The sequence below is a fragment of the Rutilus rutilus genome (assembly GCF_951802725.1).
Source record: "Rutilus rutilus genome assembly, chromosome: 12".
Taxonomy (NCBI): Eukaryota; Metazoa; Chordata; class Actinopteri; order Cypriniformes; family Leuciscidae; genus Rutilus; species Rutilus rutilus.
This window is the reverse complement of record NC_140217.1, coordinates 29,741,111-29,768,727: the sequence shown is the minus strand read 5'-3', so window position 1 is coordinate 29,768,727 and position 27,617 is coordinate 29,741,111. Positions and strand designations below refer to the sequence as shown.

The window sequence follows — 27,617 nt, the reverse complement described above, 5'->3', positions numbered from 1 at the left end:
TATTTAATGTGCTTTCATGCATGCGCTATGGTGACAACAATAAATCTCACAGGATGATAGAGCTAGTTTCAAATGTGTTTGCTATTAAATCTGATTTGTTATTATTCAGGTAAACATACTTATGAGATCTATCTTGCTCAGCAACATTCTTACAAACTGTCCCTCCGTCAATGCAGTGGATGATCTAAAAGGGAAAACTATCTGTAGAAGCAGACAATTTATGCTAATGCCAACTTGCGGCAATATCGAGAATGCAACGCACACTTGAGTTGTGTTATAAAATGCACTCAAAGGGTTAGTCATTTGAACTGCATTCAAATCCATAATCCTAAATAAGAGCAATAAAATAACACACCCAACTACAAAAACACAAACTGGCAGACACTCAAGTAAGGTCAAACAAACAGACAGAATAAACTCCAAGACATACTGTGTATTTAGTCATATCACCTATGAGGTCATGCATTGATCTCTGTCTAAATGTGAACATGAAAATTTCAATCACAACCACAAACCTGGGTCACACTTTTCCATCTCTTCCATTGAAGTGAATAATAAATCACAAAATGTCCCCTCACCTTTTCAATCAAACCAATATTACACAAGGCTCAATGAACACAGAACCACACAAGACTCTCTGCTTTGAGGTTACATCATAAACCTAGAGATTATTCAGCCTGCCCGTGATTGGCATGACAGCCTTGTCCAATTGGCAGGATGGGACTTTAAATTGTGTTTTCCTGTGAGTGAGGGTTTGATGGAAAGAGTTTGATCATAGACTCTGAGGTTGTGTAACGATGAAAGAAAGTCTTTGTGCTTCTGTCCTGTGATTAAGTTAGGAAAGTACACGTCGATGTTGCAGACCAAATTTTTGTAATCACACGCATCCATCACCTAGGCATTGCTTCATTGTAAAAAAACGGACAGTGTGAACGTAGCCTATGAGTAACAAGTCTATTGCAGCCAAACATCTTGCATACCCCCAGTCGGAAATCGTTGGTCTCAGAGTTTGTACACAATGACTGTTACAGGTCTGCGGTTTTGCTTTTACTGAAGCAAAAAAAGATTTCAACTCTGCTGAGAGAAAGAGAGAGAGAAAATTTGGCAGAGTGTGACTGAAGCTGGCAAGAAGTATTCCTACATAATTAATAGTAGAGGTGTAAGACAGGATGCCATGGTGTTTTAGACTTGAGTGGATAGTGACAGGGTGTTTTGGCACAAGGCTATCATGCTATGCCAGAAAAATGCTTGGTCACAAATGTGCCTGTGTGTTTTGTTTATTTGTTCAGTCATGTATAATTTGCCCAATAAGTTACCAGAGACACTCTCAACCGGCACACGACAGCAACACAATATCCTTTCAACCGTGAATGACCCAGCAACAAACGGGAACGGTGAGAAGTAATTACATACTTTTTTACGCAGATCCTGGTTGGATACGATGATGACATTCGGGGGATCTCCAACAGCAGTGGCAGCTCCACCGATGTTGGTGAAGATTACCTCGGCAATCAGGACATGCCTAGGGTCCAGATTAAGCACCTCACATAACCTAGTGTACATAAAGGCATCATAAAACCTGATTAGCACTGTTGATCCTGGAACATCAATGCAATTATTTTTTTTAATCTATCATCTTTCACAATTTGTGCCATAAAACATGCAAAACAATTGAACAACTTATTGAATATAATAGAGACTTGGTGATGGGATCGATTGATTTGGGTCTGTAGCAACCACCCAGAACACCATAGCAACAGACTAAAAAAAAAACACACAGATCAACTAAGCAATTTCATAGCAACACCATGGCAAACATCACAATGTCCTAGCATCGTGACCAAAAGAACACAGGCTCATAGGTTTTACTTCTTCCATATTTGTAATTGTACCATAACGTATGGAGAAGGGAGGGCCTGATTCATCATCATCAAAAGCTTGAGCTGAGGTGCACAAAATTCAAGTTTAGTTATTAACACTGAATTTCAAAGCAAATCTTAAGATAAGCAAATCTGTTTCCCTGCTAAATTGCCATGAAAAAAATACTTGCACAAGCAAATTGCCTGTTAACAAAAAGCTGAACTCTGTAATTTCTCAAATTCGTTTTTTTTTAACGAGTATACGTGTGTCCTGTGTTTCTAAACCCTAAAGCCCTGAAGGTGTTTGAAGATGCAATTGGTGATGCATAATCCAAAAAAAAAAGGAGTCATTTCTCACAAGCAATGTCATGAAAACGCTGAGGCAGCGCATAACATTTTAATGGCTGGGTGAAATATAGATTTATTTTATTCTACCAGACTAGGGATTTTTAAGGTCCACATAAGATGATAAGAATTTGACGGATGAAATTTGCAGAGGGATGAAAAATACAAAAATATCCCACAAGTATCCTTGCTCTCAAAAAAACTTGGTTTACTGGTCTTTTTTTTTTTTTTTTTTGCAGAGTGCCTAATTGATTCATATCACGTCCTCTGAAGGAAAAGGGTGTCCTACATGACGCTAAGTAAATAACGCTGTACATCAGGATATAAAACATATAAAAGACTCGGGAACACAAATATAATGTGCACAGGCACCGATGAATCACACTGAAAGACGATGTGTAACGGTGAAAAGAAGGAAGGTGAAAATAAGCTCAAATGGAGGTGGGAAGTTTATAGCATGGAGACATGACTCTTTATATCCTCATATAATACTAAGCAGACTGACAAAGAAATTATTGTCTAGAAAAAAAGCCAAGGCCTTCTGGGATTTTTCTTTTTCTTTTTTGTAGTTCAGCTGAACAGACTTCTTTTAAAGGAATGTTCCAGCATCAATTCAAGTTTAACTCTATTGACAGCATCTGTGGCATGCTGTCAATAACCAAGAAAATCATTTGAATTCGTTCCTCAGCTTGTAAAAATAAAAGTCATGTGTACAGCAAAGCACTGAAAGTCTAAGGGGTCGAGCATTCTGGAGGTTTTCCGAAGTCTAACAAAACATTAAAATACAATGTTTTGTTAGACTTCGGGAAACCTCCAGAATTGCAATTGTGTGCAATTGCTTTCCATACAGACCTATTGTAATTATATTGTAAGCACATTACTAAACCGGGTTTTTAAAAAAGAAGTCAAAAGAGAAATAAAAGAGGAAGAGAGATTGTTTTAGGAAGAGCAACCATTACCTGATTGTAACAGGGGTGAAGAGCATCATAGTTGTCACATTATCAAGAAAGGCTGACAGAACGGCCGCAATTAGACAGAGAATGATAATCATGGGCCACACTCTTCCTCGCGATAACTGATACGCCTGTGTGGAGACAAAGAACACTGTTGGGAATACCTTAAAGATTGGTTTACAAAGTTAGATCTTTTCTTATTATTTTACATTAATGAAAACTAACTGGGTCAGAAATAAATTAAGTGAAAAATTGCTTGCCTTTGTTTATGAACATTAACAAAATCATGTTTTCCAAAAATCCTCCAGTGGGAAGGAAAGACAAATTTAACAGCATCTCAAAGACAGAGAATGAAATGAGGTCCTCTGAGGGGGTCTCAGAACACAATGTTCAAAAGTGAACTTTAATGAGTAATTCACTCTAAAAACTGACAATGATCCATAGTGTGTTTGCTCATTCAAGCTTTAGCATTAAAAGAATGTTCAAGTCTGAATAAAAGACCTGCACTTTAAGAGCCTGTCACTATGGAGACATTATCAGGCTGTCTGGAATCATTCTAATCAAGTGGTAACACCGGGGGATTGTAACCCACCTGTGATGTCACCACTTCCTGACTCGAAACAATGGTAACTGACAAAAAACAAAACAAGTGCTGTGTTCGAAATCGCCCCCTATTCACTATTCTCTACATTACTCCACTAATATAGTCCACTTGAAGGAGTGAATGAAAAGAAGTCTGCCGAAAGGGTTGTAACTATTGCATAGTTTGTGCTTTCTGTAATATTTCTGTCAATTTTAATCATTTGAAATGTAGCAAACTGGCAGCAATTTAATAATCAATTAATGTATGATATTACGCTTTAGCCACTTTGGACCAGGGGTTTGTAAAATGGATGGATGGGTGATTCAGCTGTGGGCGCCATCTTTTGGTCAGACGTGGGAATTCATTCAACGCGCGACTATTCTCTAGCCGTTGAGCGTACATTGGTTGTACTCTCGTTATTGTGGTGCATTGTGGGATTGAATGAGTGCACTCAATAATGTTCACTATGGTTTTGGACACCACTACAAATGGCTGCCCCCTCAAATAGTGTCCTATTTAATGGTATGGGGGGCGATTTCGGACACAGCCAAAGAGTAACCCAGCCACATATGACTACACATGCTAATAGAAGAAGTGTGAGATGGTGTTCAATCAAGAGGGTTGTTTCTATGGCAATGTTTTCCAGAACCCTGTTAATATTGATGAATGGGATGAGAGGACATAAGCGTGTGCCCACATAATGTCCACAACACATCCATAACGTTACAACAGGGCTTTTACAGCAGTCCAGAGAATTCCTGAAAATAAGGGATGAGATATCCATCCAATGAAGCTCCTCGTAAGATTTATTTTTAGGCTTTCATTACTTCTAACCCATTATCTTCACGCTTTACAAACATTTGCATCATTTGACAAAGATTTGTTCCATCTGATTTCTTTTCGCATCTCTATTGGGGCTTGATATTCACCCATAAATTTCATATACAGTATAAAGCATTTGTGGGGTTCTCATCACTTTGCTTGAGAGTGAATGAGAGGGATTTTCAGGCCAGCTGCTTTGCCTTAAAGCTAACTGGGTAAAGTAGCATGATGGGATTCCATTGACTAAAACAAAACCGGATATCAATAATGTGAAATAAAATCATATCAGACAGCAGACCACTTGCAGTAACCTTTTTGTTGCTGACTAACTGTTAGTAGTTATTTTGGTAACACTTTACCAAAAGGTCTCATTTGTTACCATTAGTTCTGTCATGACAACTCTCTGGAGATTGGTATGGTAAAAGTTATGGCAATGTTAATGTATTTGGTCTTGGAGGAATAGATCTGCTATGCTGCTGCTACTGCAGAGCAAGTACCGAGACTTGCTACTGCGAATACATTCAGAGATATTGCTGTGAGCATGTAAGACACGCTGCTACTGCTGCACATGTAACATACAAGAATTAACCCCGTAGCAGATCTATACAGGTGGCGCTGGGGAAGGGGAAGGGTAAGGGTTCTGAGTTTCATGCCAGAACTATGTAATTAATGTATTAACTGACATGAACTAACAATGAGCAATACATTTATTACGGTATTTACTAATCTCTGTTAATGTTAGTTAATAAAAATACAGTAGTTCATTGTTTGTTCATGTTAGTTCACAGTGCATTAACTAATGTTAACAAATGCTGAAATTAACATTAAATGAGATTAATAAATGCTGTAGAAGTATTGTTCATTGTTAGTTCGTGCTAACTAAACTAGTTATCTAATGTTAACTAATGAAACCTTATTATATAATGTTACGGTTATTTGTATCTGTACGTATATACTGTAATTTACATGTTATAAAATATAATATATAATATTAGATTTAAGGTGGGTGGAATAGATTGGGTGGCCTAATTTTACAGAGAATATGAGGACATAATCAAGAAATTGTATCTTGCTTAAGCAGACGTCTGAAAAACAAATCACAAACAAGCATTTGCAACATTAGATTGAGAAAACTCACCTTGACTGCACAGTAATCAAAGAAACCAGTCTCGGAGAATATAGCCACCAGTATCATCTGAAAGTAAATAGTAAGGGTTATGAGACTTGAACATTTCATGCTTTCTATTTTTAGTGCTTACTGCCACATGTGTTGCTATAAAATCACATTATGTCTCAAATACCACACGCACGGTCTCTCACTCAATTTCATGCCACATATATCCTTCTCTGATTTTTTTTTTTTTTGGGGGGGCGCCTCAGATACAGAAACAGACATCCTTCAAAAATAGAAAATCAATAAAGAGAAACATTAATATTTCTGAGTTTATTAAAGCTCACGTTTCATAGCCAGTCTTTAAAATTGACAGATGCTGTGATTCATTTTCTATCATCAGTCTCTGATTTTCTTTTATGCCTTTCCTCACATACTCCTACATGTAGTCTTTTGGATGAGGGCTGATTGAACGTATTTGTTTCCATGGAGACAGCAGCTGAACAAACAGAGATCTTGAAAAGGGTGGCACTTTCGCAATAATATTAGAAAGGCTGTGTGTTTTTAATGTGTATTTGTATTTTTTTGGTCACATTTTGTTGCACTACCATGTAAAATATGGACTAATGTTATATGCAGACAACCAGCCATACAACAAGCATTTCGCATGTTCTAAAATCAACCTTGTGCTCTGCTGCTGCAAAGTAAGTACAATGCAAAGAAACACCATAAATGATCTCGGACCCCTAAAGAATTCTTTCTAAAAGAAGCTCTAGGTTAACAGCACAAGTGCCTGTCAGATTGAGCAGCTTGAGAAGCTGATATGGGTTCAGGTTAGGGGTTGGATTGGGGGCTTGTCAGCCTGTCAAGCACTTAGCAGGACATCTTTCCAGGTTCTAATGCTGTGGGGTAACCCTTTGAGGTATCATTCATGTTCATAGCAGAAACAGCTCACAAATTTACATGCCAAACTTCAATGCATGTTTGATTAACAACAGTAATAGTGATAAAATAGCAAGCACCACTAATAAATAAATTTGACCTTTTTACTTTTTAATTGGAAAATGCCCTTCTGTGACTTTATATTTAATACATTCTGTCGGAACCCTGCTACTCAGAATGATTGAGTAAAAAAGCTGCAAGAGAGCTCCTATTTACCTGATAGAATTAGACTTACCATTCCAAACAGAAAGGCAAGTGTCTCATAGTCAATCCATTCCACAACTGTCATCAGACTCGGCCTCTACAGTAAAGAGACAATGGAATGGATACAGAGGAGCATTTTAACATTCCAGACTTACAGTGAATTGTTGAAATAATTGCTTCCATCACGATAAAAATTGTTGCAAATAGCTATCACAACTTAAAAGAATGACTTTTCCGAATTTAACTTGCGATAACACAAATATTCAAGTTGACTAAACTTAAAATTTAAAGGCAGCACAGACACTTTTTTAAGTTGAAACAACAATGCACATATATGTATATATATTTACTATATATCTTTTTTAACTTAAAAATGTACGTGTTTGTGCTGCCTTCAAAGTTTATGTTTAGTCACCTTAAATTGTGAAGTTGTATTCATTTTTTATTTAAAAATTGCAGTGGACTACATATTGTATTCTGATGATTACTGGCATATTTACCAACCAACCAAGTTTAAAGTTCATAGTAAAAAAAAAAAGACATTTGAGACTACAGAGCTCTGGGTCTTTTTAAAGGGCACTCCAAACGGACAGAAGTGCACCGAGTAATTTCACTTGCTTTCAAATAACGCACTTATCTCCAATTTCTGGAATACAATAACTAATTCGTAGATCTGCAGAGAGAAAGTCAAGATTTAAATTATTCACAATCTTACGCTTCACAATAGAGTAAATCAGTGCAATTACCGATATACCATTTATGTGAAATGGCCCAGTCTGATTTACTGTCTGTCTGTCTGTCTGTCTGTCTGTCTGTCTGTCCAACTCTTAACACATTGTAAACAGTCTTCATCAGAATGGAGTAAATAACATTCTCTAAAACCAAACTTACATCTCCAATGAAAGCCAGCGCTGTCAGAGCGGCCAGGGATCCTAACATTGCAGCCAGAGTGCGGTGGACAATCTGGGAACACGGAAAACAAAACAAAATAAATGGGGCGGGGGGATCAGCACGGTAATAACTCAACAGCTTTTTTGCTATATTGGTCATATACTAATAGCCACAATGTACCACAAAATAGATTTGTGCTAGCCTAATGCTAGATGCTATGCACAATGCTAGAGTGGTTGCTTTTAAGCATGTTATGCATGTTGTTTTTAAGCATGTTATGATTGCTAGGATGTTCAAAGATTTCACCTCAAAGTCTCTCAATTATGTTCTCCTTCAATATAAGCTGTTTTCTTGCAGTGTTATCACCCACCAGGCAAAAATCATGCCTGATTGCTTAGGAAAGTAATAGCACAACTCATCTAAACAAGCTGCATGATATGAGGTATCATTCTCACCCATAGCACAAAATTGTAGTACTTGAGATTAGGTGTTTGTTCAAATCCCTAACCCTCCACATCAGCAACCGTAATAACGATGCCTGCCTTGGCAAACACTATTAAATATGTAATACACAAGACTTTGGACAGCCAAACAAATTTGCTGATTCAAAATGCCAAATAACCCTCTTCCCCACACTTATGTTATTTTGCTGTTTGATCCACCTCATTTCTTACATTAAATGCATTCTGACCCTGTTGTGCACTCTTATAATCAAACGATAAATTCCGATCCACAACGGTATGTGTCAGGCGACAGCATCTTCTGATTTTCTGCTCTTCAATCACCCTCTGGACTAAAAGCCCCACCTTAAAGTGCATTGTCAGATATCAGCATCTGCTTTCTTGGTGAGAGCACTTGAGTGGGACACCTGAATCAAGCTTTGTCTGATGCACCTCTTTCGCTGTCACGTGACAAGATGGAGCAGTCATTACAAGACTGTGTAATCAACCAGAAGAGCGAAAGAAAGACGATGAGTTCATAACATGCAGGCTAACAGCTAATGACTCCAGTCTCGAAGGAGCAAGTAATCTGTGTCAGTCCGACAACTTCCCAGAGGGGGAGGAACACTTGGTGCAATGTTGTGATTGTAAGTCTAAAACCGGTCATTAAGATAAATTGTTGAACACTGCTTTCTGAGCAGAATTAATCAGCAACATGGATATGCATTGTGTTGCTTTGCATAAGAAAGTATCCTCTGAGACTAATGCTTCTCTGTTTTGTGATTTAAACCAATTACTCTTAATTACAGGCCAAGAAACAGTTTATGGCTAAATTAAATGTCAAAATGTGCCTATGTGAGATGTAATGTTAGTTTTATACCCAAAGCCCCCCATTTACTGAGAAACTGCTGCTCTAGTGTAATTTAGGAATAATCTATCAGCCATTATTAAAATGTTTACAAGATATCTGGAATAAGATTGTAAAAATACATTATTCATGAATCTTTTAAGGCATATTAATATTTATAAGCACATTATACTATTATATATCTCAGATTTCAGGTTTTGCCCTCTCTTGGGGCAAATGAGTTTTAGCTATCAGAGCTGCTGATGAAACTCACCATCTGAGCCCTTTTAATCAAAGTAGTTTTCAGAGTGCTGATTCTAGATCAGCTCTGAGGATTATCAAAAAGCTGCTGTGCAATGCAGATAGGAAGAAAAGGCCCAGGTCAATACAACAAATGCTTCCTTATTTACAATGGGGTCCTAAAGTCTGAGAACACAGTTATTTCCAAGTTAGTATAGATTTGATTTGCATTAGAGATTCCACAGACATATAAGTTTTAGAGTTTAAAAATTAAAATAAAAATTATGACATAAAATGAACAATATGTACGATTCTGCATTAATACTTCATCACTACTCAAATTCAAAGATTTGTGACACTGGCCATGTGAACTCCAGTGTACAAAAGGGGATTAATGATGGCAGATATTCTTGCTTCCATTGGTCCCTTGTTGTGTATAGGATTTTTATGTTGAACTGTCCATGTAGGAACAAGACTCCACAAGAAACACTCGGGTATAAATACACAAAGGCTAATGAGGTACAGGTGTAGGTGATTAGTAGTCATGGAAACAAATTAGGGTAACTATGAAAACAAACAAGGTAGACAATGCAACAAGTGAAAACAGGAACTAAACACAGGAAGTTAACATGGAAACAATAGGAACAGAAAATGAACTTCAACATAAAAATCCTTTATACAACAAGGGACCACAAGACTTGGATAGTGACAATAATACAGTATAATATAATATAATGTAATGCAGTCTTCAACAATGTGATTATCTGATGAACTTCACCTGTAATCTGTTCTCAAAGACGTTCTAATTGGGATGAGGTTTTGGTAAATTCCTCATGAAAAAAAAAAAAAATCTAAGAGGTAATGTTACCCAAAGTAACCCTGTTTTAAAAGCACAATAAATAAAAGTATGATGACTCACCTAAACAGCATAAAATTCATTAGTTTCATTTTAAAAGCAATATTTTCTTAGCACCTTGATGACTGGGTAGCCATATTTATGAAGCATTAGTATTAACGTAGTGTTTCGGTAAAAGCGGAAACATGGGCCCCCAACGTCTCCATTAGCACTCTCACAAAGGCCTAATTAAACTCTTCGACACACAGCATGTTGTCCCTCCTGAAGAAATAAATGTAATTAAGAAGGGAGGTCCCCTCTGCCCTCATGTCCCCCTGGAGCCACACTAAAACAGAGCTTTCTCACAAACTCTAAAAAGTGTGCACTACTGGGAGAAGAGGAAGTTAAAAATGTGGAGGAGTGTTTTGCTGTGAGGCTTCGTAATAATATATATCCCTTAAGAGCCGTTCACACAAAAAAAGATATATAGTGACCAAAAAAAATGGAAATGATTCATTTTAAATGAGAGCTGGCCATTTCAGGCATCCTGAGTGAAAGAGACCAGAAAATTGAGTTCTACTACTACAATAAGGTCCAAAAGAGACAGCTAGTGAAAATGCTTCTATTTTATACAATTTTATAACAAATTAAATTTTCAGCATTTGAGTGAATGCCAGAATGTCCTAGTATTCATTATGTCTCTCTGATTGACAGCAGCACTCCAGCTGTATGAACTCCACAAGTTCGTGTAAAACTGGATGATCCATGTTAACAGACTGACTTGGAAGTACGCATTTTTGTGCTTCAATGGAAGCAAGGGACATCTGACATTTTCGACAAAGGAAATGAACTGAATTGCTTATTTGGTTTATTTCACCAAGTACAACATGTTCCTGGACCAACATCTTTGTTTATCCTGGAACGACGTTCCAATCAACCAATCAGATTTGAGGGACAAGTTTACAGTTTATGTCAAGATTAGGCTTACAACCAGGGCTAGGTGCTTCTACATCAGTGTTATTCACATATTATTTCCCTCTGATTTTAGGTATAAGTTATCATTTTCGGACAAGAATGTTGTTCCAGGATCAACAAAACATGTTGATTCAGTATCATGTCTTACTTGACCAATTAGTGACCTAAAAATAATGCAGAATTCTCTACTTTACCTCATAACTTTTCTCCACTTAAAATGTTACAAAAGCTTAAAACTATTTTTTTAAGTTAAATAAAAAATAAAAATTGGTTTCTGACATTTGGTCCAATTCAATTTGATGTTGCAATAAAATATGAGGAGCAAAATCCACTTTTCGATTCATAATTCCGTTTCACATATTCCAAAAATCCAACATACTTCTGTGGAATCAGTTTGTGTGGGCCAGTAGAAACCTCTTCCTGTTAACTTAAGTAGAGCCCAGTGACCTCTAGTGCTCAACAGAGGTACAAATAAAAACGTGAGTTTATGAATAGCCACTGCTAATTTCAGTACAGTGCTGGATCTGAAGGCACAACTTTTACCCACTGTGACATCGACTATTCCTCAGAAGTTACAAATGACAGACATGTATATACAAATCTCAGTCGCCTCTGCACAGAGCAAATGTGGCTAAACAGCCGAGATGAGCTTGTTTAAGGGGATGAAAATATGGGATGAGTCATGAAAGACCATTGAATGGATTATCTTGCAGTGTGAAAAATAATGTCTTCACGCCGATTCCACATATTTTACCTCAAAGATGATGAGCACATAGACTCCTGCCAGGATCAATCCAGCGATAAGCACCTGTGTTTCCACGGTTACATAGAGCGACTGGTGAGTCATGGACAGAGGAACCACCTGACTGTCTAACAGAAAGGCCTGCACACTGATCAGAATAGGAGCGCTTGAGGGGAAGAGAAAGACAGATTACAGATGTGGAGATAGATTAAAGCACATTCCATGACAGGAACTACTGCAAAACCCACATTATCACATGATCACATTAACTGAACTATAAGCACAATTTAAAATCTGATTAACTTCAAATCTAACAGTTGTATGACAAGATAATTCTACATTTTCAATATCCAGCAGATGCAATAATGTGCATTGTATAACATGAAATGTCTTTGCATTTGGTCCTGGATTTTCCAGTTTATTAGTGGAATTGTCCAGATCTTATGTGATGAGGAATGTGTAATCGTACCTGCTAACCATTTCAAATGTCCTTGTTCTCAGAATGTGGTCACTTCGTTTGGAATGCAATGGTATAGTCCAGTTATAAAGCACCTGTTGGAAAAATGTTACCGTTTATAATGTGAATGTTTAGGCTATTAGGCTAAAGACTATTTGAGAGAAGAAAATATTGAAGAAAATATTTCACATAAAGCATCCTCCAAAAGTATTTGGATACTATTAAGTGACACCTTAAAATGTATAAATGCCTCTACATGAAAATAATAATATAACAATATTATATATATATATATATATATATATATATATATATATATATATATATATATATATGTATGTATACACACACAATATTATATTATTATATATGAATTATTAATATTATTATATTATATTATATTTCTATTAATTAAAGAATCCTGAAAAAAATAAAAAAATGTAGCTTTGTCATCACAGGAATAAATGACATTTTAAAACACAATAAAATAGAAAACAATAACTAAATTTTTTTTTAATGTTTTTTCTTGTATTTTTGATCAAATCAATGCTGCCTTGGTGAGCATAAGAGACTTCTTTCAAAAACATTTAAAAAATCCAAACTTTGTAAGGGTTTCAAATGATTAAACAATAGATAAATTGCTCAAAATTAAGAAAGAATTTTGACACTGTCTGGTTGCCATACATTGTGGAATGTGCCTATAGCAACCACAGGTGCAAATCATCACATTGAGTCTTTAACTATTTTAATATGAGTTTATTCTGCTGGTAGGATAAATCGCCTAATTGTTCCTGTCGGCTGTGTTGAAACAACTCTAACCTGCTGAGCTCTTCTCCGGCGAGGCCCAGCCTCTTCAGTCTGCTCCACTTGGATCAGAATATACTCCTGGGCCTCTTGTACTGCCTCTATCTCTCCCAAAAACGGACCACCAACCTGCAGCTTCAGCAGGGAGCTATCACGAAAATCAGTAAGATTCATGGCTACAGTGATCAGTTAGGTTAAGGAAAACTTCCATGGACTAGGGATATAAATGAAAACACACAACACAAAATATCCATCAAGCGTAAACCTGAGTGTTTTGGAAGAGCATCGCAAACAGATGTCAGCTGGCCATCGTTTCATTTCGGACAGACAATCCCCTCCCACCAGCAGAAGGTACTTTGCAGCACTTCAGTGCATTGTTCACTCTCCTCATTCATCTCTACAGCTCTGCAGGACTCACAGATTGCCGCAAGTATCAGGCAGATCTGTTGTTATGCACAAAGTCATAGGCAAGACTGTTACCATGACACAGGCCGCTGTAAATAGCAGATGGTGAGATTGTCACAGAGACGGAAATGAATTAGAACAGCCCTTCAGTGCAATCTCCGAACCAAATATAAAATCCCTGCAGGGTCTGAGGAGTTAGCGCAGTGGCACGCATCATCACAATATTTGACTTGTGCATTAATGATTCTTATTTATTAAGTCAAAGCAAACCCATACAATGCAGATTCTCTAAAGTACACAAATGGCGAGGATACAGAAGCTCTCAGTAGATGAGACTGCCAGCATCCTCCAGGGGCTCTCCCTGTCAGGATACATGCTGAAAAACAGCTGATGATTCAAATAAATATAGTTATTGTCACAAAGACAGACAAATAAAATTGAGATAAGCAAGTAATAGAATCATAAGTGCATATTATTCTACTTAAGAAGAGAAAACGTTGATCAGGTCTGTATAACTTACTGAACAGAGAACAACAATAATGAAGATGGTGAAGACTGTTGCTGTCCTTAAGCAATATCTGTAAAAGCAAATGTAGGCATTTGTTATGACATCCACTTTGCAACAGAAACACAGTTAATGTCCCAGACAGTTGTTTTCAGAGGGGAATTTGAATTAAAATGCTACAGTAAAGAGCTTTGCACAACCATTTCATATGTTCTGCCTTATCCTACTCAGCATTGTTAACTTTGTTTAACTTTAGTTAGTTTGGGGTCGGTAAGGTTTTTAAATGTTTTTGAAAAAAGTGTTCTATGCTCACAAATGCTGCATTTATTTTCAAATTTTCAATTCAAATGTTTTAAAATGTAATTTATTCCTGTGATGGGAAAGCAGAATTTTTAGCAGCCATTTCTCCAGTATTTAGGGTCACATGATCCTTCAGAAATCATTGTAAAATGCTGATTTGGTCCTTAAAAGCCAATTCACACCACACAGAAAGGCACATTTGTTGGGTTTTGTTGGATCAGTGTGTTACCCCTTTTGGCGTTTGTTTTCACCCAACTGACCATGTTCAATCAGTGTTTGTTGGTGTCTGTTGGGGCAGTGTGAACATGACAGTTATTTTTCATAAAATTCTAAATCCAACTGCCAACTTGTTTGTTGGTGTTTGTTGGCGTTTGTCTGTGCGGTGTGAATTGACCTTAAGAAACATTTCTTATTATCATTAATGCTGAAAACAGTTAATATTTTTGAGGAAACTGTAATACATTTCTGTCAGGATTCTTTGATTAGAAAATTAATATGAATATGAATATCAAAAGTTCATAATAACACCAATAGTAGAAATAGTAGCATGTCACTTTTGATAAATATAATGCGTCCTTTGCTGAATAAAACGATTCATTTCTTTAAAAAAAAATACGTATATATCTTAGTGACCCAAAACTTTTAAGCGGTAGTGTATGTATGCCATACCTGATGGGGGATGATAGTTTGAAGTAATGTTCACATTTCTCCATGGATGTGATGTGGGAAAGACTGGTCACCTCACTGCCCAGCCTGCACCTCCTCTCCAATTCAGCAGAGTTCGCCTCCCATGATTCCTCTCCAGACCCCAGGCTGGGCTCATGCATTGCCATGTAGGTTATACTGCATAAAACAGTATAAAAACAGTGGGTTACACAGTGTGGTGCTCGCAAAATATTGCTCTGTTTGTTTGAGCTCTTAGAGACAACTTCTGGCTCAACCAAAGAGTTGTGTTTGGGGCGGGATCTGTTTAGTGGTCAAATTAATCAGTTTGATCTGGGAAACCTGTTTGAAACTATAATTATTTCTGCAGTCCCACTTGATGCCGCTAGTTACATAGAAATGAAACACTACCTCTAGGATAACTTTTAATAGCATCCAAAGTAAAACATATGGCTGATTAACTTCTGCAAGTTGAAAGCGATCATTCATCTAAATGCTAGCAGCCACACAAAAGAAATTAAGACCAACGAAAGGTGTTAAAAGCCTGTTATGCTACACAGTTCTGGAGAATCCATGCTAACACAGGATACAAGTTCCTAGGCATAACTAGAGGTTTTTGTGTTGATTATAGGCAGCAAGATAGATTATTCCAACTGAGAACACAATATAATCGCTAGCAGCATTAGCATTCAGCTCACTGCCTTATGGAATGAAAAATGTATTACCAAGGGCAGCAGATAGCAGCCAGCCATATTAACACTACAGTTTACTACATGTAGGCTCCTTGATCTCAGAGGTCTATGGCGGTACTGTAGGGGGCCCACCAATTGTTTGATATCAAACTAATTTGTGAAAAACTGAATTATGTTAAATAAAATACATTTTAATTTAACTTCAACTACAGCAAGAAGCTAAACATCTGCAATGTTTCATAATTAAAATATAGTGTGATGTATATGAACATTAAAAATGATTATTTTAATGGCTTTGGAATTTAAGAATCATGACAAAGTTTTATAAATATGAATATGGTACCATATGTTATTATAGGCCAAACAAGCAATAAAGCAGTGATTCTCAACCTTTTTTACCTCATATATCCATGTTTTTCAAGACTAGGGGAATCATTCAAATCATAGGGGAATCGATCAAACCTACTGGACCCCGGCCCTATGGTTGAGAAAGACTGCAATAAGGGTCCCAGAGGAGACTAGGCTTGGATTCTCCTAAGATTTTTTTCTCTATCCCAAGGTTTATTTTCACCAATGGAGTTTGGGTTCATTGCCACTGTTACCTTTTGGCTTTCTTAGCTGGGGACACTTAATATTGGGCAATATTATTGATTTGAATGCACTGACACTTTTTTTGACACAACTGAGCTGAATGATGGCATCACTGTTTTCTCCAGAGCTGCTTTATAGATTAATTAAACTTATTCCAAAATGTATGAACTTTACACAGTTGTTGAATGGTACTGAATTCTGAACACTGAACTGATTTTAACTGAATAATGGCTGTTTACTATGGTCTTTTTAGAGCTGCTTTACAGCAGAATTAAATACTGTTTGTATCACTGAATCATTATTTTCCTGTTTATCACTGTAAAGCTGCTTTGAAACAATCTATTGTATAAAGTGCTATATAAATAAAGGTGACTTGACCTTACATAGACAAACAATAAATACATTAAAATCCAATTTGAATTTTCATTATCAATGAGAAGACTTATCCTACACATCTCAACAAAATTAAATACAGGTGTAATCCTTATGCCTATGATTCTTCAAACATTGTTACATAAAAATCACTGGCTTAAGTGAGCGCTTTTAGTTCTGGTAGGGATGCATGGGTGAATCAAGGACACATGCTGAGGAAAACAGGAAATGAATGGAACAATAAGCAAAATGACAAAAATATTGAAGAACTAAGACCTATAGTTGCTTCCCACATAAAAATATGGATTTGTATATAAAAATACAAAACGTTTAAAATGGAAAATTGGGGATTCTTATGCAAATAACATGGCTAATAATTACATATACCTAACTGGTTAAGCAAACTGTTTTTTCAGTCTGGTATCAAATTCAATCTGCTGGAATCATTCCCGATTATTATTGAGGCTGACAACTGAGAGTGCAGATAGAGTACTGCAGGCAGTGTTTGGTATAATTAAAAAGTAGCAACAAAGAGGTCAAGACCACTTCAAGATATCAAAATGTCATACATTATGTGAGGAACTGTTTGCCTTCAACCTGGTAATATATAAAGTAATTGTTGGAAATGAAGGTCACAAAGTCACTTTTTCTCATTACTGAATGAGGTCGGTAATAATAGACCCGCAGGAAACATTCATACAGCTGTTCTGCAAAAGCCTCCTTGACTAAAGCCAAGTCAACAGGTCTTTAGAATCTGCAACTTTGGAAGAAAGATGGAGAAATTCCCTGTGTATGATTGGTTAATGCTATATAATAACTTGCAAAAGAATAAGATATTCTGTAACACTTAACAGATGATAAATGAACATTGAAATAGCCAGAAATGCAATTACAATTTGATTAGTATAGCTTGGTATATAATTATAAATGAATGCACATCAACCTCTGATCTTGTCAAAGCATTATATAATGTTTGCAAATTTGCACATTATTATGAAATATGAGCTACAGTGGATTTTATTTTATTTCATTTACAAACCTTCATTGAATTGTTTACTGCTGAACAGAAAAGAAAACAAGAACTAAAGAACAATCAAAAATGAAATACTGTGAAACCAACTAGGAAATATACAGTAGTCTCACCTGTCATTTTGGGGGAATGTGAGAAGGGGTGACCGTTCTGTGTGCTTGGCTTGGTTGGATTTGCCTTTCAGGAGGTTTACCATGCTGAAGCTGTGCCTGGAAACAAGGAGAGAACTTATTAAATCCGAGCATGATGTCTGTCATAAATAACATCTCAGCCACATTTAGAAATCAATGCTTGACATCCATTTTTAATGACTCTTCTATAAAAACTGGCAGCTGAAATAAAATGGAACTAAAAGTCTCTGAGCAGATCTGAAAGTCATTCTTCCTTTTTGGTCTGTTTAGTCATCTTTACAGCACTATCAAACATCTTGATCTAATGTGTCAAACAAGGTCTAAGCTAAATGATCATAACATAAATGTAGATTTGCAAACAAAGCACACGCACAGATAGAGCCCAAGTGGTGCTCAAGCACCTCCCCTTTTTCTCTCTGACTAGACAAGTGCCCTTTTCTTAAGTCTTAAGTGCATTTTTTTAATTACCCAAAAACTGCATTAAAGGGATAGTTTATTAGAATTTAAATGAAAATTCTGTCATCATTTACTCACCCTCAAGTTGTTCCAAACCTATATGAATTTCTTTCTTCTGCTGAACACAAATATAAAATATCTTCTTTTGTTTTATTTAAGTATTTATTGAATATGAAAGTAATTTAAAGTTGTTCTACAATATGTAACTAATTTAATTTATTTGATGAGATGAGATTAGTGGCCTTTTTATCACTTGAGCACCTGCCCCTTAAAATGTCTGTGCATGGCCCTGACAAGTTACACGTCCAAAATGTTAACAGCAATTGTATAAGTCATCCTTCTGATCCATTGTGTCCTCCTACAGCTGTCTGTAGGCAGGCTGTCTTGATGATTTAACTGACACCTCATAACTTGCCAGGGTGCATGGGCATCAGGTGGTGTGCAGATTCACAGAGGCAATAGTGTGTTATGGTTATGAAAGGTTTAAGGACAACATCATCCTGCATGTCCAGGCCTTGAAGACTGAAATAGTGTTCTGATCTTGGTTTACATGCTATAAAACACAGTGGCACAATGAAATAAATCAAACAATTGCTTTGTTACCTTTATCTGTGCCAGTGACAGGCTCATGTAATGCATGAATCCCTCACAAAAGTCAGTGCCACAGTGTCATGGTTTTAAAGTATTTATCTTTTATGTGTCCATAGTGTCTTGCACAGGGATACATTCATTTAGACAAGTTGCATTTCTCTTGGGCCTAGAGCAAAGGTTCCATAGCAGTAAAGCAGGGGGTCTGACCATTTTTTTCCATTAAAAATGACTTAAGAGACAGTATTAACTAAACAACTAAAACAGTAACACTTTACAATAAGGTCTCATTAGTTAACATTAGTTAATGCATTTATGAATGTATTGTACACTTTGTATTGTATTGTATTGTACACAAATGCAAATTAATTATTTAAAAATCATACAATGTGATTTTCTGGATTTTTGTTTTAGATTCCGTCTCTCACAGTTCAAGTGTACCTATGATAAAAATGACAGACCTCTACATGCTTTGTAAGTAGGAAAACCTGCAAAATCGGCAGTGTATCAAATACTTGTTTGTTCTCCCCACTATATATACATATTGATATATATATTGTACTACATGCATACTGTAGTGTCAAAATAATATATTTCAATATAATTTTAGTCACTGATAGTATTCCTTCATTCAGTAATCACACTTTATCCTCTCAACCTCCCCATGTCCAGACAAGGACATCTTTATTTACTGTAGTCATAAAGCAAACATTTCACATCTCATATACTAAATAACAAAAAAATCAATATAAGTCTCAAGAAGAAGAGGGGAAAGAGAAAGGATTGGTTCTGAGCTATTAACACCAGTAGTGTTGATATTTTTCGGCTTGTATTAATAGAACAGATGGAAATCCAGAGAATTCTGCAAGCTAATTACTGGAGCCTCTACAGTAATGTAATAATCGGGGAAAATTCTCTGTTTGTCGTAATAAATGACAGTTTAAATGGGTAAAGACCCTTTTATCTCTTCAATTGGCTCTGAGTTTGTGTGTGTGAGTTATGGAGAAGCCTTTGCAAAATGCCAAAATAGATCAATGTTGCTCAGCATAGGCCAGACTATAGAGTCAATCCCAGTCCAATTCTAACGCATCATTGGGCAAATCCCAAACCTCAGCTGCTTAGCAGTACAGAGGAATCAGACAACTCACCCACCCCTACCGATGCCTCACTGCAAACAGCTGGGACGGGGTATGTGTGTGTGCCTGTGTGCTCCAGACAAGACATAATAGCCATGGCCTCCAGGATATATCCTGGTGTTGAGTTTGGGCAAAAGGGAGATTAGACAGGATATTTCAAGGCCTTTAATCCCGCTCTCTGCAGTTACACAACGGAGAGGAGATTTGAAATGTTAGCTCACCGAATGCAGGATTTATAAATGAAGTAAAGCCTTCTCTTATTGTGCCTGGATCTGAGTGTGTGAGGTCCAGATGAGAATAAAACGAAAGAGGGGGGAGGACATAACCCAGTGGGACACCTACTATACTCTGACCTAGAATACAAGTCTAATTTAATACTACCCGAGACAGTCAATTTCATTCCACGTAAAGACATTTACAGCATTACAAAAGTTAACATTAGTTAATGCATTAACTATCATTTACTAACAGTATGCAATACATTTTGTTACAGTATTTATTCATATTTGTTAACATTCATTAATACAACTGTTCATTGCTAGTTCATGTTAACTCAGGTCTGTTAAATTATATAGACAGATAAAACATAATTTGAATAATGTATTAGTAAATGTTGGAATTAACATTAACTAAGATTAAAAAATGCTTAAGAGTATTTTTCATTGTTACTTCATGTTAACTAATGCAGTTAACCAATGTTAACAAATGGAACTTTATTGTATGCATTAATAATTTAAATATTATTTAAATGGATTTGCAATGTAAGCATCATAAAATAAGTATATAAATATGAAATGCTGTTCTTTTGAACTTTCCATTCATCAAAGAATTCTGGAAAAAATTGCTTTCCACCCACAAAAATACTGAGCATATTAGAATGATTTATGAAGGATAATGTGACACTGAAGAATGGCTGCTTAAATTAAGCTTCATTTAAATAATAAATTCTCACAGTATTGCTGTTTTACTGTATTTTTGATCAAAATAAGTGCAGTCTTGGTGAGTATAAGAAATTTTCAAAAATAAAAAAAATATCTTACTCAACGATACATGTGTGTATATAGAGATTTTTTTTCTGTACTATTTGAAATTTGCCATAGTTATATAACAATTATGGCATATTTCCCTTATAACAGATAAAGAGAGAGAACAAACAACTGTTAAAACTTTCTATATAATTAAATTATGGAAAATATCCCATAAGGCCGAAAGAGAGATAGAACAAACAACTATTGAAATGCATATTTTGTGATTTCATTGAGAGCACTGGTTATTTAAAAAAATCCTGCAGGAGAGCAGTCACGAGAGTAGAACCAGATCTGATCTCATGCCTGACTAACAATTAATCACGTGATGGCTGATCTAAAACCGTGTCTAATCCGAAAAGTATCACAACCACAAGTTTAAGATTAAGACCCCCGTCGCCATATTCTATAGTACAATCTCACACACATATTTTACCCACATATACAGTACACAACATTTGCATTACTACAGTATTGTGACTCCACACGTGAGCACCAATCCTCTTTAGAGTCATTAGCAGCTGTTTCACACAGAAAAGCTCTCACTAAGGGTTCCGGGGACCTTATATGCCAAATGGGTTCAGCTGAATGTCACAGTCATAATAGTGGAAGTGCAATGTTACAATGAATTCGCAAAGCACATTTTGCATTAGGATATCTGCTAAATTAATGATTTTCCCAGCATGAGGTTTCTTTAGAAACATATCTTGAAGGTGACATGTTTTTTTTATGTTAAAAAAATACTTTCTCCTACCACAGTTTAATGTGCATAGACAAATATAAGCAATAGACTGATCTTCCTGAAGCGTGTAAACACTGTGGCACTATCAAAACATTGTTCTGTTTGTGCTTTACATCTGGTCAAACAATGTGTTTGTCCAAATCATTTTTGACATATGGGTGCGTTGAAAAACTCTTGGGAAAGTTTGTATTTACGAGTTTGTAATTTTTTCCATTAGATGCATTCAAGTCACTTTTCTACAAAAAAGAATAAAAAAATTCTGCAATAATTTTTTAACTCTTAATCAAACTCTACTTTTAACTCACAAAAAGGTGAATAAATACTGCGCATCAGGTATGTTTTTGCTTTGTTTCCCCCATTTATGAAGGTACTGAAAATGTAATTGTAATATTTTATTGTAATTGTACAATACTATCGTATTTTGTACATGTAACATAGCTAGATTTATAGTAAATGAAACAATTATATAAATTTAATTTCAACAAAATTACCATCAATACCATCTATTAAATCCACCATATTTTCTCACTGACACACCCCCAAATTGGAAACTCTGTGCTTACAGAAAGTTCAAGTGTTGTGGGTAACGCATTTCAAGTAATGAGAGTTATGTAATCAGATTACTTTTTTCAAGTAACTGGTACAGTAACGCATTACTTTTCACTATACAACAAAATACCTTTTTCAAATAAGTAATGCAAGTTATATTGTTTTCCCATTTATTAACTGACGCCTCTCCTGTTCTCATGTTGAGAGAAATTGCAAGTAAGTGCAGAGTGTAAACATGTGTGTAAACATGATGATTATTGTAGTTCTAGACAAAATGTAAGCATATATTTACTCATCTCATTTTCACACAAAAAACTGATTTTGTATTCCTCAAAATTAATTAAAAAAGTGAAATGCAAACTCAGAATATTATGCAAACCAGCAATAATTAAATGTTACATTACACAAATACTGTATACTTTACATATTTAATCTAATTTTATTAACCAATGTCTTTGCTGCTGACCTTCGATGATCCAATTCAACAATGCCAATAAGCAAAAATTAATAAATTAATAAATGTTTTTATAGCTAAAATAAGAGTGTTGAACTTTCTTCTTCTGCCTCCTATTCTACTGTAATCCAGAATGGCAGCACAGCAGAAAGGTTTGTTTGAGCTGCGTCCTCTACTGTACAAGCGTGAATTTGCATTTTCTTTCAGCCTGAGGCTTATTCATTTAAATTTTGGTGTGAAAGGGCCTTTACATTTGCCAAAAATAGAACTTTAGTTTGTTTTTGTTCAAAAATGCAAAAGTAACTTTCCATAACTAAGTAACGCAATTAGTAACTTTTTTAGGGAGTAACACAATATTGTAATGCATTAGGTCTACCTTTAAAAGTAACTTTCTCCAACACTGGTGGTGATGGCCTAAATTGATCTTTTCTTACATGACTTTAATCCATAAATAAACTTGAGCCCTTAAAATTAAATTATAGGGACAGTTCACCCCAAAAAAGTGCATTTCTGTTAGCATTTTTTTTTCATATAATGAAGTCAATGGCATCCAGTGTTGTTTTGTACCTCAATGACTTTCGCTGAATGGACAAAAACAGTTGGAAAATAATTTTGTGTTCCGTAGAAGAAAGTAGTCATTTATGATTGGAACAATTAGAATCAGTAAATGATGTATGAATTTTAATTTAAGGGTGAAATATCCCTTTAATGGAATTCAGATTAACTATTTGATAGTCAAAACCCCCAAGAACTAGTGTCCTACCTATCCTCTTGATGGACGTCGGTGTAGATTATGCAGTGTCCCGAGGGCATGGCTGCAGCCTGCAGCAATTTCTGTGTCTCTCTTTTCCCAGAGAATCCCTCCAGTAGACGAAGCTCATCAAAGTTGCCGGCCACAGTGTCAGACTTTCTGCTGCCCACCCTGCTGGAGTGAGCCTGGCCTCCGGTTTGAGACATCTCCACCTCAATATTACTCTTATTCTCCAGGTACATCTTCACTCTGGCACACCGGACCACAACTGGGGGATAAGGGGGAACATTGAGGTCAACGTATCTTTTATTGCAGCATAGGTGTCATATTTATGGTTACTAGCAGGTCTTTTGAGACTTACAATTCTATGTAAGAGACTTCTATAAGCCACATGTAGAATAATGTTGTACAGAAAGAAATATTTAGACATTCAGAACTGCATTGCATGTGATTTCATTCCATAAGGATCCACCTGCCCCATCTAGTGCTTCACATGAATATAGCATTAACTAGAGCTGGGCGATTTTTTCCCCTAAAAAACTCGATTTACGATTCGATTCGATTCGTCAAAATTCACTCTCGCCGCCCTGCCAACAACGCCGTTGAAGGATTCATGGACGCCCTGACGTAGATCGAATGCTTGGTCTTTTTTTAAACTTTATTTAAAGAGGCCGCAAAGCAAACAAGCATGTTGATCATTATTTGTGCAGACTGACCACAAGTAGGGTATAAGTTAACCTCATGAAAACTTTTAAATGTGAAAGTAAGAAATTGATCGATGGAAAGAACTTAATTACAGTGATATGTTTGCTAACTAAATAATCTAATTAAAAGCCATTTGTGTGGTGTGGCTTTTGTGTTCATGGTTAAGTGCTAGTCTAATTTGCACTCCCGCTGAACATAAAAACAAGCATTCTAGTGTGAAAATGTTGCCTATAAGTAGTGTTGCGCGCCTTCTTATCAAATTCACATGATCAACCTCTCCTCTATCTTGCTTGGGAACTAATGTGGTCAAAACAAAAGTTTACAGGACTGCGTTCTCTGGAATACTCTCAAGTGGAGGACTTCTACATTCCGATTGGTTGGCGCCGAACCGCGTCATAGCTCATTACCATAAAGTTGACCTGAAGCTGCGTTCACACTACAAGCGACTTTGTCGCTGCATGTCGCCAGTGGCTGGCGGTGCGGTCGCTAGTAGGCGTTCCCACTACTGGTTGCCTAGTAATGTTTGTGAGTGACATTCACGGATGTTACTCCATGTTGTAGAACAATCCGTTTTCTTGCAGCTACAAACAAACATTTTGGAAGGAAAAGTCTAAATATAAATGGAATCAGTACATAAAATGCATAATATTAAAGATGAACGAGAAACAGCGAGTGCTCTTTGCCATCGCGGCTATTTAACTGCAGCAAATGGGCAAATGCCGGTCTATCTGGGTTCACGAAAGCATTCAGGCTCGGAGTCAGTACGGCAAGTACCACCGTATGTACACAGAGACATATCATACATTATAGGTAGGGTTGGGTATTGGTTGGGTTTTATCCGATACCAGTACCTACTCGGTATTTTTTAAACCGTTCCGGTGCTTAAACGGTTCTTGAACCAGTACTTAAGAAAACGAAACCGCACACACTTTATCAAAAAAATTATATCTGTGTGTGTGTGTGTGTGTGTGTGTGTGTCCAAACTGGACACAATATTAACTTAAATCTTTAAAGATTTTCTGATTTCTGATTAAATGAAAAATTGCGCCGTTTAATAGGCTACTGATGTAGCCTAAAACACTTAAGTTAAGATAAAAATGTTGTCTTCTCATATTATGACTTTTACTCTAAAACAGAGAAATATCTGACAATGAGTAGAGATATTTTTAACACACACAGTACAGCCTCATATAAATATACTTGATATACTTCATACTTGATATGCAAGATTTGCAGTAGACTTACCATGTCCACCACGACACTGGCAGCTGAACCTGAACTTTCGTCAAGCGTGTCAGAGGTTTTGGGTTCTAATCCGCATTCGTACAGTTTTTTTTTTTAAAACGATTATGCTCATCAGTGGTTGTATATCAAGTAGGGACACGTTTGTGTGCATTATATTTTGTGATTTCACCGGAACGAATAGAGAGTCTCCACAACGTATTGAAGCGCGCATCCGAGTGAAGACGAGCCAAAAAAGGAAACACTGTATCGGCGCCACTGATCGCAGCGGCAACGAGCACTTTGATCACTTGATTTAAAAAACACATTTCAGCGCGAGATCGTCTCTTATTTAACAAACAAACAAAATGAATGCTCTGCTGGTTAACTGGAGATCTTTTATTATTGGAACATTCGCGAGATGTTTTAAAGGGGGCGGTTAAAAAAGTCAGGCACCGAAAGTTTCATTAGTACCGTTTACGTCGGAACCGGTGGGTTTCGGTAGCCAACCCTAATTATAGGACAGTTTCTGACTGCTAAAATGAGCTTCTCTGAAGAGTGACGGATCAGGAGCGCCCCACTGACTTCACTCCTATTGGTTGTCGCTCTCGAAAGTCGCTCTTCATTTGCATAAAGTTAAACAGATCTCAACTTTGTTGCATGTTCATTCTTATTAAAGCTAGTTATTCATTCAAGAGCTGTGAGTGATTCTCTCTTTGCCTTTTGTTGTTCAATTCGCATTAATGGCGCAATCATCAGCAGGTTTATTAGACTGCTTCCCCTTTAAGATCGAGTGCTACTGATGCACCATATTTTCTCCCAACAATTTACGTCCATTTTAGACATAAACTGTGTTAAAGTGAATAAACTGTTTTAAGTGAATCTCCAAGCAGGGCGTTTTGACATATTTTTGTGTATAGTTGATCGTTTAGACAGGCACAGGAAACCCAAAGTAGTTTGCTTGTCTCGTTGCAGTCCGTTTCGGAGCGCGCGCTGTGGGAACAGCGTCTCTTGCGCAGATTTTTATGATTTTAATAGCTCTTTTTATTATCAAACGCGTCCCGCAATTTAACAACAGTAGAGACTGCATTTTACAACAAGACATTTTTGTGCTGATTCTGATGTTAAGTCTGAGTTTTAGAGAGAAATTACAGTGCACCGCTGTGAAAGGCTGGAAGTTGCGCTCGACAGAATGCGGCTATAGTTTTTAATGGTTTTACCTCAAATATCTTAATTTTATAATCATTGGAAGCCAAAAATGCATCACAGACAAATGGTTTAATATTATTATTATTATTATTATTATAAATAGAAATGGCAGGCGAGATAAAAATTTGCACGATAACGTCTTTATAACAGTATTAAATAGTAACGTTACGTGTATTCATTTCTCCAGTACAGACAGCAGAACCGAGAACGTCCGAGCTTAATAATACAGCGGTCTTTCATAATTCAGCATGCGGCCCCATCCCTACTACAACAACCCATAATAAAATGACCCTTCACAAGAGCTACATATGGAAATTTATCTGTTCAATAAAATATCTTACTCACTTGTTGAGTAATAAAAACGCCACTCCCAGTCCCACACCATACACTAGAGTGGCAGAGCAAATTTGATCTATTTACGGATGGGGCGAGTGACGTATGCAATTTCCCGCGAAATCCATCCAGCTTGCGTTTACGTTTAACTCCACTTTTACACATACATTTGCGAACATTTCATTAGATTTCATACTTAATGTTTACAAGCATATTTTTGCATGTTAAGATGTGTGAGCTGAAACAAACAAAATGGACTTATACTGACAGCATCTAAAACACATGTAGGCCTATTTATTTACAGATTTAGAAATGAAAAAAATCTTTGCAAATCCTTTATCTCTTAAATAGATTTGTATATGTACTGTTGTATAGATTTCTTAAACTAAGCCCCTAAACTAAACACACCCCTAAGCTCCATTGTTGGTATTAAGTAAAAACTAAACACTATTAAAAAATAATTTTCGTAAAGTACATTTTTTTTAAAGTAGCCTACAATAAAATATAAATATTCAATGAAAAACTTAAAAAAAAACTTAAACGAAAATTGGCAATTGAAATAACTTAAAGTTAACAAAAAATTAAATAAAGCTAAATAAATATTTTAAAAATCAATTAAAAAATACAAAAATCACATAAAAGTATAGCTACTAAAACCTAAACTAAAATGAATGGAAACTATAATAAGTATAAAAAATAAAACCTAATT

At 36.2% G+C, this 27,617-nt stretch overlaps 1 protein-coding gene across 1 annotated transcript in view; it reads right to left on the bottom strand.

Moving 5' to 3' along the window:
• oca2 (oculocutaneous albinism II) overlaps positions 1–27,617 on the bottom strand; it is an 85,565-nt gene that overhangs the window by 56,019 nt on the left and 1,929 nt on the right. Inside the window, exons 2-14 of the mRNA XM_084424957.1 lie at positions 23,453–23,708; positions 17,722–17,817; positions 14,930–15,103; positions 13,976–14,033; positions 13,770–13,842; positions 13,066–13,226; positions 12,259–12,341; positions 11,802–11,955; positions 7,711–7,782; positions 6,851–6,916; positions 5,701–5,757; positions 3,164–3,288; positions 1,414–1,552 (exon numbers count right to left, since the gene is read on the bottom strand). Coding sequence (XP_084281083.1) covers positions 1,414–1,552; positions 3,164–3,288; positions 5,701–5,757; positions 6,851–6,916; positions 7,711–7,782; positions 11,802–11,955; positions 12,259–12,341; positions 13,066–13,226; positions 13,770–13,842; positions 13,976–14,033; positions 14,930–15,103; positions 17,722–17,817; positions 23,453–23,682 — 1,488 coding nt within the window. The 5' untranslated portion in view covers positions 23,683–23,708. The remainder of the gene's footprint in view (positions 1–1,413; positions 1,553–3,163; positions 3,289–5,700; positions 5,758–6,850; positions 6,917–7,710; positions 7,783–11,801; positions 11,956–12,258; positions 12,342–13,065; positions 13,227–13,769; positions 13,843–13,975; positions 14,034–14,929; positions 15,104–17,721; positions 17,818–23,452; positions 23,709–27,617) is intronic.